We start from the raw sequence: 13,527 nt of genomic DNA, 5'->3' as shown, positions 1-13,527 counted from the left end.
TGTGTGTGTGTCGGTGTGTGCAGCTGCCGCAAGGCCTGATGGGAACTGTAGTCCTGTCTCTGAGCTCCTGCTACTTCCGCCACCTCCGTGTGTGAAACCTGTAGGCTACAGTTCATGGATGTATTATATTATAGATCCATGGTACAGTTAATTAAAAAGTATCCAGTAATGCACATACCTACGGAAGCCGAGAAGTCGACAAAAATAAGGAAAAAAATCCATAAAAGCCACTGGAAAAAAAATCTGGCAAAAAAAAGAGAAAGAAATCCATCGAGGGAAAAAAATAAGGCCAAAAAAAAAAATACACATATGGACCACAAAAAAAATCGAAAAAAAGAATCTGGCAAAAAATAAATAAAACATTGGAAAAAAAATCCGGCAAAAAAAAAAAAAAGGAATAGAAATAGAAATAAATGGAGAAACCCTAACCCTATATCAAATATCAAAGTATTATAGTTGGTGGCCATGGCTGCCTCAGTAATAAGGATATTCTCTCTCTTTTGGCTCATAAACACAGTGTGATCATAAGTACAAGGACGTTGAAGAGACTGTTGGAAACTTGGTTTGTTCAGGAGGAGAAACACAATCCTGGAAGAGGGGGGGGGGGGGGGGGGGGCATCGTACAAAATGATAGCTGGGGGAGTTTCTGGTCCTGGTTCTGGTTCTGATAGTTTGTCTTGAACTAGTTTTGTGTTGTTGTGTAACTGTGAATATTAATGAACACTCTGATGACGTCACTATAATGTGGACGAAGCCTCAACCTGCTTTCTACAATCATATCAATGATGAAAAGAAAAATAAAGAAATAAAGTTAAAGGGACAATGAGTAGTTTCTATTTGGTTATAAAAAAGTCTGATATTAATGTGGATGAATCTACGTTACCACTTGTTAATGGTCCATTTTAGATAAATCTATGGTTTTGTCTCTATGGTTATTTTGTTATTATTAGTGGTGGTGGAAATGCTGGGCGAGCCGACCAGCGTTTCTTTACTTTCGGTTTCGTGGCGAGTCATGAGAATAACGCCGCCGTATGAATCTCCGTTTATGGTGGGAACTACGACGGTATGTGATCGTCTTCCAACCTCTGACTTTAATTCTTGATGAATGAAAACATGAGTCTGTCTTGCACCGGTCAAAGAATTTCAGGCTCATAAATGCAGTGTGAGAACACTTTGCTTTTACAAAACTCCTCGTTGTCCCTTTAATATAAATTCATGAATTAATCATGTTTTATATAACACTTTACTAGAACGTAGTGTTTTATAGACCTTTTCAGAGAGTATAAACAAATACAGGTGTTACCAAGGATACTAATTAAGGCTCCATTCCATTTAGTGTACCAGAGCGTTTTCTAATGAGCCACACCTGTCTTTGTTTATACTCTCTGAAAAGGTCTATAAGTTGGACTGAGAAGAAGCAGAGTGAAGCGTTACAACTAAACCTGCTGGACATGTTATTAAAACCTCACTCACATTTTCTGAGAGTTGGTGACGTGATTTGAATGAATGAATGAATGAACGTCTTTATTGTCATTGCACAAGTACAACTACATTAGGTGCAGTCCCTAAAGTGCAAGTAGGAAAAATATAAAAATAAATAAAACATCTATAATAAATAAATAAATAAATAAAATCAATTAAAAACACACAGCTACAGAAAACAACAACACGTATCCACATTCAAGATCATACAGAGTTGAGTTCAGTGTCTTTACACAAGCAGCTCAGTGATGTAAAGACTAGAGAGACAAAGGAGTTCACTTGTCGACTGAAAACACTCCTCATCAACACACATTTGCATTCTTTGATTATTTTACAGAAAAGAGCTCTGCACTGTATTCAATGTAAAATATAAAGAACAGACCAGTGACTTGTTCTTGAGCAGCTGCACTGACGTTAAGAGATTTGGTCAAAGTAGAAACTGTACAAATCATCCACAAGGTAAAACACAACCAACTACCCAGTAGCAGCATATTCAGAGACCAGAGAGCAGAGAGATAAACCTCCGGGGTTAACAACATGAACATTAACACACTGGTCACTCATTTACATAACATAAGAGTCAATGAAAACACAAATCGTTTCCTTTTACAAAAAAAAAGTTCATTTATTCAAATTAAATATTATTTAGTTGCAGCTCGTTTTGTTTCATCGCTCAGTTTGAATGTTTCATCAGAAGAGTTCAGTCAGTGGATCAATCAGCTGCTGCAGGACGACAACACCTGAGACAGAACAAACACAACCTGTTACAGAACCGGCTCCTGTGATTGGCTGCAGCACAATTAAAGGAACAGTCCAGCACAAATGTTATAAATGCAACACAATGTAGAAATGATTCAATGATTGAGACATTATGCTGCGTTCATAACAACTCGGAGGTCGGGATTCCCAACTCGCTGCAGGAACTCGGAAGAATAAAACCATGGATACCTGAAGGAAGTTTGTCGTATTGTGGCTCATCGCTGAATAGTAAAAATCACTGCAGCAGTAAATGATGTTTATTGTGGAGGAGAGGAGACGCTGCAGATGAGTGCACATAGAATGTTACAGCCTTGATAACTGTTAAACCTTATTTCCGTCACATACGAGGAACCACAATTTCACACCATACAACAATCACAGCTTCATATAAACGTATTTCATATCGGCTACTGCAGTAATACACAAAAATATGCATTAAAACCTCAACAAATAACTTTTTAAATTCTAACCGTTTAAGACGAGGGCATGACGCCATGTTTTGATGTTGTCGTGACGTCAAGTCAGAAAGTCGGAGCTCTGATATGATGATACCAGAGTTTCCCACCTGTAAGTTCGACGCTGTTCAATTCATTTTTTACAACTCGGAGCTCGTTTTTTTCCGACTACCGAGTCGTCTTGAACGCAGCATTACACCTAACCTTCAGGGTTTGGTGGGGGAGGGGGGGGTCATGTGACTCACCTGGCTCCACTTCCTGTTCCGGCTCTGCAGGGGCGTGGCCGAGATGCAGGAGAAGAGCCTATCAGAGAGCAGCTCCTCGTCGGGGAGGCGGGACAGGAACTGAGCTGCAGGAGCGACACGACAGAATTAAAGGGGAACTAAACCCCTCAGTTTTGGATGACGTGCTCTAAGCTTGAAATTCAAAAAATGCCTTGATTATGGGCGGGACTCAGGAGCACTCTCCGATCCCCCCTCCCCCCTCCCCTGCGCCCCATTCACACCCGCGAAATCACACAAAAGAGAAAAAAAAGTAATAAACACACATCGACACTTCTGCTAGCGCTAACGAGCTACTAACGAGCGACTCTAACAGCACTAGTAGCGTGGACACTACTAGGAGCCCTGACACAGCATCTACAGCTGATCCGCCGGCTCGTTAGCTCGTTAACGGCTCGTTAGCGCCAGCGGCGGCCGCACTAACGATTCCCGTTCAGGCAGCTGTTAGCAGCCGTTAGCCGCAGCAGAGCAGCTAGAGTGCCTAGCAACCGTTAGCGGCAGGCAGCAGCCGGTGCTGATTGGTCGGGGAGCTGGTGGCCGGTGACGAAAGCTGCCTCCAAAACGTCATCTGCCTCCATCTCAGCCAATAGAAACATTTGATTGTAATAGCCGTGTTTCAACCCATAGAGGGCAGTCACTCTACATTTTTACTACAAAATACACCAAATTGAAATATTTTGACTAAAATGTCAAAAGTTGGACCAGAATCAACTGACAACACTACCTTATACCCAAATACATTTGTTTTCAGCAGAAAAAAGTGGTTTGGGGGTTTAGTTAATCTTTAAAGACGATTGATCCTCCTCATCCTCAGAGCTCTGTGTGAGTGGCGTCGCCGTGGTAACAGCAGGTGACTCACCGATGGCGACCAGGTCCATGTGCAGCAGGACGTCCTGGTGCAGCCTCAGGATTCCCAGAGCGGTCCGGAACAGGAACTCCTCCCCGTCCCGGAAAAACACGTCCCACACTCTGCACGCCACGTCCAGGGGGAGGGGCTTAGTGTAGAGGGACAGCACCCTGGGGGGGGCAAGACGGTTAGCCTAGCTTAGCACAAACACTGGGAGCAGAGGGAAACTGTTAGCCTAGCTTAGCACGGAGGGAAACTGTTAGCCTAGCTTAGCACAAACACTGGAAGTAAAGGGAAACTGTTAGCCTAGCTTAGCACAAACACTGGAAGTAAAGAGAAACTGTTAGCCTAGCTTAGCACAAACACTAGAAGTAAAGAGAAACTGTTAGCCTAGCTTAGCACAAACACTGGAAGTAAAGGGAAACTGTTAGCCTAGCTTAGCACAAACACTGGAAGTAAAGGGAAACTGTTAGCCTAGCTTAGCACAAACACTGGAAGTAAAGGGAAACTGTTAGCCTAGCTTAGCACAAACACTGGAAGTAAAGGGAAACTGTTAGCCTAGCTTAGCTTAGCACAAACACTGGGGATGCAGCACAGTTAGCCTAGCTTAGCACAAACACTGGGAGCGGAGGGAAACTGTTAGCCTAGCTTAGCACAATTACTGGGAGCGGAGGGAAACTGTTAGCCTAGCTTAGCACAATCACTGGGAGCGGAGGGAAACTGTTAGCCTAGCTTAGCACAAACACTGGGAGCGGAGGGAAACTGTTAGCCTAGCTTAGCACAAACACTGGGAGCGGAGGGAAACTGTTAGCCTTATGACATGGCCACAGAGCGGCGTGATGTCATGATGACTCACCAGTCCAGGAGGTAGAGGTCGGGGGTCAAACCCACCGACTGGAAGTGGAGGAAGAGACGAGGAAGAGCGTCTTCCAGGAACATCTGGAACGCCCCGAAGTACCTGAACATCTGCAGGAGGAGCACAGGTGAGTCGCACACACACACACACACACACACACACACACACACACACACACACACACACACACACACACACACACACACACACACACACACACACACACACACACACACCTGGTCTCCCCTGTAGAACACCAGCTGACAGGGTTTGTTGATGAGGTTGGAGAAGGTGACGAAGGCGTCGACTTCATCCATGTTGAGGACGAGGACAGCGGCGATGGACGACATCCCCTGGACCTGGGGGGGGAGAAAAATATATAAAGATAAAGATACAAAGAGTATAGAAGTATCATGTATTAAAAAATGCATCGATGTAAAGAAAAACATATTAAACAAATAAAGTTTGTTTTTAAAGCCTTTGGCATTTCTAGTCCATCGATGTCGGTGCTGTATTGATAAAGTTCCTTCAAAAAAAGTGTAACATTTGGTTTTGCTGTCAGTCCATTTCTTTTTGTGGATATGAAATTTACCTAAAAATAAAACAAGTTGTACTAAAATGTTTTAATCATTTTCCATTTGGTTGTTTTCAGAGTAAAGATAAATGCCCTTTTCATGCAGACGTAGCTACTGAATGTCCAGTTTTCTTCTCAATAAAGTTTTGTACATTCAACCAAAACATTTGACAATATGAACAGTGAAAAAATAAATAGTAGCTATTCAATATCAAGTTTAAATCTTTCTAATGTTTTTTTTTTGCTGGATATACTTTGTGTATAACCTCCTTTTTTAGTTTATTACTGATCAACCACATCTTTTTAATCCCTATGAAGAGATTTCCCCCCAAAAAAAACAATTATCAGAAGGAAAAGTGACATTTACCAACAGATTTCTAATGTATTTATTTGTACGTGTGTGTGTGAGACTCACATATCCCACATCCGGCCGGTAGCAGGTGTACGCTCCCAGAATGCCTTGCAGCAGGTCATGGTAGGGACCGCCCTACAAAATAAAAGTCTGGATTCATTCACTTCCTGTCTGCTGCAGCTGAACTTCCTGTTTGAGCCGCGTGTCTCACCTGTTGGAAGACGCCGAGCGAGGGAAACGTCCTCGAGACGTCCTGACTGATCCGGTCCCGACCGGACGCTCGGTCCCGCAGCGACGCCGCGTCTGCAGGGGGGGGGGGCACCAGGGGAATAAGAGCATAAAAAATAAAATAAAAACACTTTGGAGAGTTTATATGTTTAGATGAGAGAGATAGAAGTGAGTTCAATGTGTTCGCTGTAATACAAATGTAGATTAAACACGTTGTACGTATGAAGTCACTGATTGGTCACGTGTTTCTGTAACGGAGTTAAAAGATCATTTGATTCCACTTGCCATAAAAACTCACCACACAACACAAAAACTTGTTTTTCCTATGGTAATTAAATGCATCACCCCTGCGGATTAGGGTCGTGCACCCCGGGGGGTAGCCGCAGTCGGACTTTGCTGTTTCCCTGGTAGGTGCACAAGCTACGAGCTCCGCTATTGTTTCATATTAATTACTTTAATTTCAATGCTAAGGGGTGGTTTAAGTTGTATTTCTTAAGCATATAGCTCCCGAACAGTTGAGCACGTCCTTTTCCATATAAAGTTGACGGTGTTTTTCTTTTATTTCTGTTTACAACATGGCTATGGTTACATGTGGTAGCTAACCTGCACTTTCCTTTCGTTTTACATTTTTCAGCCGTGCATGTGTGTGTGTGTGTGTGAGAGAAGAAGAGCTGGACTGACTGTAAATGTGGATTTCTCTGCCAGGTCAGTCCATGTGTGCACAATAAACGGCGAGGTTGCCAACAGTGAAAGTCTGACTCGTATGTTAAAACTACACAACGCGGTACACAACGGTGCCGTGACCCGGATGCCCTGGGTGGAGTGAGTTCAGCGGGGGTGAGTGTAACGGATGTGCACTCACTCCACCCATAAAAGACGTGCTAACCAACCCGCCAAGTGGTTGTCAACCTCTTGGCGAAGAGGTTAGCATTGTCGCCTCCGGTGCGGGAGGTCGTGGGATCGAACCCCACCTAGGGCAGGCCGTGAGAAACACAACGCAGAGGGCCAGATATGACATCGGCTACATTTCCTCCCATACACTCTGGTTATAGAGAGTCTAAGAGGAAGCAGGAAGTAACGTCGCCATGGGACCTCAACACGGAAAAAGTCTCCATGTGAGTGAACGGGAGTCAAAGTTTTATTTTGTGATCCGTTTGAATTGTGCCATGAGAAAACAATCTGTCCTTTTAATTTTGCTTTTGAGTTTACAGTTTTTTTTTTGCTTCAGTGAGTTTTTTCTCTCTTAAATAAAGTTTTATTCTTTCTCAAGCTCTTGTTTTGTTTTGTTTGGATTGATTTGATACAGAAGTAATTCCATACGAGGCCCAGCTGATCTTCATATTAGTCTAGTTTCATCTTCGCCACTGGTTCCTCACCTGTCTGTGTCGCGGCGGCGCTCCACTTCTCCTTGGCTCTGGACAGGAAGATGTGGTAGAGCTCTGAGGAGGAGGAGGAGGAGGAGGAGGAGGAGGAGGAGGGGATCAGCTCATCTTACCAAGAATATTTGTCTTATTTCTAGTCAAAACAAACCTCATTATACTTCAAATAAGACTCATCACATAAAATTTAACTTGTTTTTTACTTCTCTCAAACAGATTTTCACTTGAAATAAGTGGAAAAATCTGATATTGGAGCAAGTTTTTCTTTCTTATTACAAGCACAAAAAACTTTTTTCTCCTTATTTCAAGTGAAAATTAGATTGAAACAAGTGAAAATGATCTAAAAACAAGTAATTTTTTGTCTTATTTTAAAGGGATAGTTCACCCAAAATTCAAATTTCACTCAATATGACTGAAACTTCTCCCAGCCCTTAGTCGACATGAGGGTGAGTAGATAATCAGCGAAATTTGAATTTTGGGTGAACTATCCCTTTAAGTGGAAAGAGATTAGTTTTGACTAGAAATGAGACAAATATTCCTGGAGAGGTTTGAGTTTTTGCAGTGCAGGTGACCAGCAGGTGCTGCAGGCCTCAGGTGAATCCACACCGTCCTCCATCAGGTTCTCACCTGTAGTGATGTTGAGCTCGTTGCCGACGGCGAGGCTCCACACTCGGCCCCGCACGCTGGGAGGTAAACCCCCCCACCACAGCTCCTGGGCTCGACGGCTGGTCCTCCTGAAACACCACAGAGTTACAGAGTTAAAGGCACACACCACAGGACAAACATTTAAACTGGTTTACAACACGTTTCCTTTCAGACCAGAGGAAAGAAACGGGAGAAAACTAACTTTAACGTTTTTATTTTACTCTCTGACTCTTTTGTCTTTTCTCCTAAACTCACCAGGAGTTAGTCTGACCCGTGTCATGTCAGGTGTCATTGTAAAGCTCTTTCTCTCCTGAACAATGATGTCATTTCCTCTGTATCAGCAACCAATCATAAAAGTACCATTGACAATAACAATCTATGTAATTTTACAAGGCAAGGGAATTTTATTTGTATAGCCCGTTTTTTTTTACAAACAGTTTGTCTCAAAGGGCTTCACATGGCATCACAACAACATCCTCTGTCCTTAGACCCTCACATCCACTGAGGAAAAACTCCATGGAAAACCCTTTTAACAGGGAAAACCAGGAGAAAGCTCAGGGTGAGCAACAGAGGAGGGATCATCACCAACAGTCCAAGTCTTTAAAGGTCGTTTTCTCAGACTCAGACTCTGAGCTAGAAATCTCCACTTCAGCAGCACTTCCAGACACCAAACCTTCCACTTTGATCCCTTTCTATATTCTGAAGGTTTTTACAGAGGGGATTGTTGATATATCATTCACAGCCTCATTTATACAACATTTTATTACTAAAAACATGGCAAAATGTGATTCTTTTTAGAGCTGGTGACAGTATTTTCTCATCTACAGAGTGATAACAAGAGATATCCACAATCCTCCTCTGGAAAAACTAAAGACTCTAATATGTCAACACAATAAAACAAAGTAGCTTTATCCATTGTTCAGATTTATGGTCTGGAAATATATGCAAATTAGCGCATATTTAATGAGATAGGGTTAGGTCGTACATGGAGTCCCAGTGCGGCAGGATGAGCTGGTTCCAGACCAGCGCGGCGTTGGAGATCTCCTCTTCCTGTCGGACCTTCTCCTTCATCTGCTGCTGCCGCCGCTGGGCCTCCTTCACCTCTATGGATAGATAGATAGATAGATAGATAGATAGATAGATAGATAGATAGGTAGATAGATAGGTAGATAGGTAGATAGGTAGATAGAGATAGATAGATCATAGATAGATAGATAGATAGATAGATAGATAGATAGATAGATAGATAGATACGTAGATAGATAGATAGATAGATAGAGATAGATAGATCATAGATAGATAGATAGATAGATAGATAGATAGATAGATAGATAGATAGATAGATAGATAGATAGATAGATAGATAGATAGATAGATAGATAGATAGATAGATAGAGATAGATCATAGATAGATAGATAGATCATAGATAGATAGATAGATAGATAGATAGATAGATGGATGGATGGATGGATGGATGGATGGATGGATGGATGGATGGATGGATGGATGGATGGATGGATGGATGGATGGATGGATGGATGGATGGATGGATAGATAGATAGATAGATAGATAGATAGATAGATAGATAGATAGATAGATAGATAGATAGATAGATAGATAGAACGATAGATAGATAGAACGATAGATAGATAGATAGATAGATAGATAGATAGATAGATAGATAGATAGATAGATAGATAGATAGATAGATAGATAGATAGATAGATAGATACCTCTCCTCTTGGCCTCAGCCACCATCTGCTCGTACTGCAGTCGGTGTCTCTGTGTTTCCTCCGCTGACTTGGCTGGAAGGTTCCTGATCCACACAGACAGGAAGTGGTTGTCACCACCCGGTTTGCGTAGCGACTCAGACATGGATATACAGTAACAGTACTATATACTGACTAGATGTATACCGCCTTCTGCTTCTCAGCGTACGTCAACACGGCGGCCATCTTGGTGAGGGGTTTCTGACCATAGACATATAAACGTCTGCCCAGCAGTCAGACCAGTCAGACCCTGTAGAACACATCTCAGTGTCTGTATGCATGTGTGTGTGTCTGAGTGTCTAAGTGTATGTTTAATATATAAACATTGTTGTTGTACCATGAACATATGTCTGACATTTATAATAAACCAAACGGCTTGAAAATGGGTTGAATATTCAGTGAGTTGTGGTGATGTTAATGGTTGATAGACCTCTAGTGCAGGAAGTAGACACGGCTTCCCCCTCACCAAGATGGCCGCCACGTTGACGTATTCCACTCAGTAGAGCTGCCTGGGAACGCAGCATCTAGTCTCTATATCTATCTATGGTTTGTACGAATGGACCGCCGTCTTGGCCAGCTACGTACAGCGACTCCACCTGACAAACTGTAACTGGCCAAGATGGCGGTCCGTTGGCGCATGTGCAAACGAGTCGCTACACAAACCGGTGTGGTCGACACACAGACAGGAAGTGGTCGACACTAGGGATGGGCATGATTAATCGATGATCGATTATTGATAAGAGTTAAGTTAATAAGAGTTTTATCGATCACGTACATTTTTTATTGATTTATTAAGGGATCATGTAGAGGGCAGAAGCTGTCATGGAGAAATAAACCAGTTCCACAAACATTGATACTTTTAAACGTAGGCTAAAAACCCATCTTTTTAATCTGGCTTTTATGCTATAGTCTCACAGTGTTTTTGTTCTGTTTTACAGTTTTATATTCTTTCTTATTGTTATCTTTCTCCTATTTTTATCCTGCATCTTATTCTATTTTTGTTTTGTAAAATTGTATTGTTGTTTGAGGCTGTTATTTTTTCTTGTTGTTTTTAATCTTCGTGCTTTAGTCTCCTTGCTTTTCTTGTTTTACCTCCTATTTGTTCAGTCAAAATGTAAAGCACTTTGAACGGCATCTGTTTGCTTTGAAAGGTGCTATATAAATAAAATTTGATTGATTGATTGATGATGGAGAAATAAACCACGGGTTTATTTTTTCATAAGCTCTATATAATTATATTATTACATGGTTTAAGAGTGAAATAATTCATCAATATGACGGGGCGCTTGTGTCGCGGACATGAGCTGTGACACCGTGGCTCCGCCCGCTCTGATCAGCAGGTTTGGTTTCCAGCAGCCTCCACTCTCTCTGTTAGTTACAAGCTACAGGTCATTTATCTAACATCACAATTAGTCCGAAGCTGTTTAACTACGGTTAAAATGAAACTTAAGGTAAATATCCTGCAGAGTTAGTTTCTCTTTTCTGTGCCGCGCTTGTGATTTTTTTTGTACAAGTGCAGCCAAACACGAGGCTGAAGAGAGAGGGACAGCAGAGCTGCTCTGACAGGTGAGCCAGGCAGCACAACTGTGCTTTTTTTTTTTTTTTTTAAATGCCGGCACCAGCACCGTCCCAATGGTGAAGCGCTAGCACAAAGACGTCCGTGTACGTTGTTGTCTGACCTTCTTCCTTCACGGAAGTAAGTAAGCCCTGGATTACTGGCACACGCCATAGCCGCACGCATTCTGTTTTTAATTATGAATATGAATATGAATATGAATATTAACGATTAATCGATAATTGATCGTTAATTTTCCAGATGATCGATCAAAAAGATTTCTTCAAATGCCCATCCCTAGTCAACACACAGACAGGAAGTGTTCGTACGGGGGCCGGTCCTCTAGGATCAGCGCTGTGGTCGACAGCGGCTCAAACTCCCGGTTCTTCCTGCTGCTCTGCTGCTGCTGCTGCCCTGTTGCATGATGGGTAGGAGAGCAGCGCGCCTCGAACTCCTGCAGCGACAGACAGCACAACACACACCTCAGTCACCATGGCAACAGGCTGCATGCTGCAGGCCGGGGTCAGAGGTCAGAGGTCAGAGGTCAGAGGTCATACCTGCTGGATGACACGCGCCTGTTTGGACGGACTCTGTCTGGGAGGAACTTTACCAAACAACTTCCAGCCGGGAACGCTGCAGCTGGAGCCCCGCCCCCTGCTGCACGCACACACACACACACACACACACACACACACACACACACACACACAGTTAAAGGGCCAGTGCGTAATAATTAACAAACAACAAAATCTGAATCTACTACCCATCAATAACCTGTAAATTACGACTTCAAGTCACGACTTTGTAGCGTTCCAGGCGACGCCCCGTAACTAATTAGTGACTTTAGGTGGAGGCAGGCTAACACTACCCATACACTTCCAGTGTTTGAGCTAAGCTAATTAGCGACTTTAGGTGGAGGCAGGCTAACACTACCCATACACTTCCAGTGTTTGAGCTAAGCTAATTAGCGACTTTAGGTGTTTTACCTGCTGAAGTACTCCACGATGTCCGGTCTCCTCGACTGCAGCTCGGACTCAGAGTTCTGGTCTTGGACCGGTTCACCGGCGGCGCTCTGCCGGTGGCCGGACTCGAACGTGTTCCTAGAGCGGCCGGCGGCGGCGGTGGGGGGAGGGGTCATGTGACCTGGTGGCGGCGGCGACTCTGTGGTGAAGGCGTCATCGTCCTCCAGGAGGTCAGAGGTCACGGCGCTCCGCGTGGCTCCGCCCCCACAGAGACCGCAGTCTGAGCCGTCGGTAACGGTGACATCATCAGTTGTATTTGACCCCGCCCCCTGGTCGTCACCTGAGCTTCTGATTGGCTCTCCTGGGCCGGAGGCGTTGATGACATCATCAGGGTCACGACACGGCGAGGACCCGTCTGTGTTGTTTGGTTTGGTTGCCCCTGGAGACGAACCATCATCACTTGTTTCCATTTCACTGGACACTTCCTGTCCGTGACTTTAAAAATAAAAGTCCTGAGTGTTGTTTATCTTCTGTCACAGAGCTGACGACGCATTTAACGTGAAACTCAAACGTGTTTCAGTTTCTTCACATCACATTTAATATTTAAATAAAAACTTGTTCCCTGTGTTGAGGTATAAAAGTTAAACTAAAATCTTTTGAGGTTCAATCTGGTTTAGTGTGTTTGTTTTTTAATTAAAAGGTAACTCCGCTGGTTTCCGGTCCTGTAATGTTTCAGGTTTTATTTTGAAGGTTGAACCGTCTGGTTTCCGGTCCTGTAGCTAATGTTTCAGGTTTTATTTTGAAAAGTTGAGCCGTCTGGTTTCCGGTCCTGTAGTGTTTCAGGTTTTATTTTGAAGGGTTGACCCGTCTGGTTTCCGGTCCTGTAGTGTTTCAGGTTTTATTTTGAAGGGTTGAGCCGTCTGGTTTCCGGTCCTGTAATGTTTCAGGTTTTATTTTGAAGGCTTGAGCCGTCTGGTTTCCGGTCCTGTAGTGTTTCAGGTTTTATTTTGAAGGGTTGAGCCGTCTGGTTTCCGGTCCTGTAGTGTTTCAGGTTTTATTTTGAAGGGTTGAGCCGTCTGGTTTCCGGTCCTGTAATGTTTCAGGTTTTATTTTGAAGGGCTGAGCCGTCTGGTTTCCGGTGTAGCTGTGGGTAATTTGCTGTCAGCTCGTCTCTCCGGAGCTCCAGGTCCAGACAGCGGCTCCTCCTGACAAACCAAGCCGCTCTCGGCTCCTCATCCTCGGCGAGCAGCAGCGGAGTCTCCCGGAGCTTCAGGCCGAGCGGCGGAGCCTCAGGCCGGGGGAGAGGCGCTCGCTGCGGCCGCTCTCATCCTCTCATCCTCGGCGCTGACAGGTGAAGCTCCGGGCGGAGAGGCGCCATGTT

General features: G+C 43.7%; 1 protein-coding gene across 1 annotated transcript; it reads right to left on the bottom strand.

Annotated features, from left to right (window-relative positions):
* Window positions 1-2,085: 2,085 nt before the first annotated feature.
* Window positions 2,086-12,846, bottom strand: LOC311002419 (TBC1 domain family member 12-like). The gene is made up of 14 exons (XM_083993785.1): window positions 12,171-12,846; window positions 11,742-11,841; window positions 11,514-11,638; window positions 9,594-9,676; window positions 8,844-8,961; window positions 7,841-7,947; window positions 7,211-7,273; window positions 5,818-5,909; window positions 5,670-5,741; window positions 4,917-5,039; window positions 4,681-4,790; window positions 3,837-3,994; window positions 2,942-3,045; window positions 2,086-2,222 (listed from the first exon to the last, which is right to left on the bottom strand). Exons 1-14 carry the CDS (start codon window positions 12,614-12,616, stop codon window positions 2,199-2,201), a joined length of 1,725 nt encoding a protein of 574 aa, XP_083849911.1. The 5' UTR covers window positions 12,617-12,846; the 3' UTR covers window positions 2,086-2,198.
* Between the last annotated feature and the right edge of the window lie 681 nt (window positions 12,847-13,527).

Source organism: Trachurus trachurus (genome assembly GCF_905171665.1).
Source record: "Trachurus trachurus genome assembly, chromosome: 19".
Taxonomy (NCBI): domain Eukaryota; kingdom Metazoa; phylum Chordata; class Actinopteri; order Carangiformes; family Carangidae; genus Trachurus; species Trachurus trachurus.
Note: the sequence above shows the minus strand (reverse complement) of the source record. Positions and strands in the feature narration are given on the sequence as shown.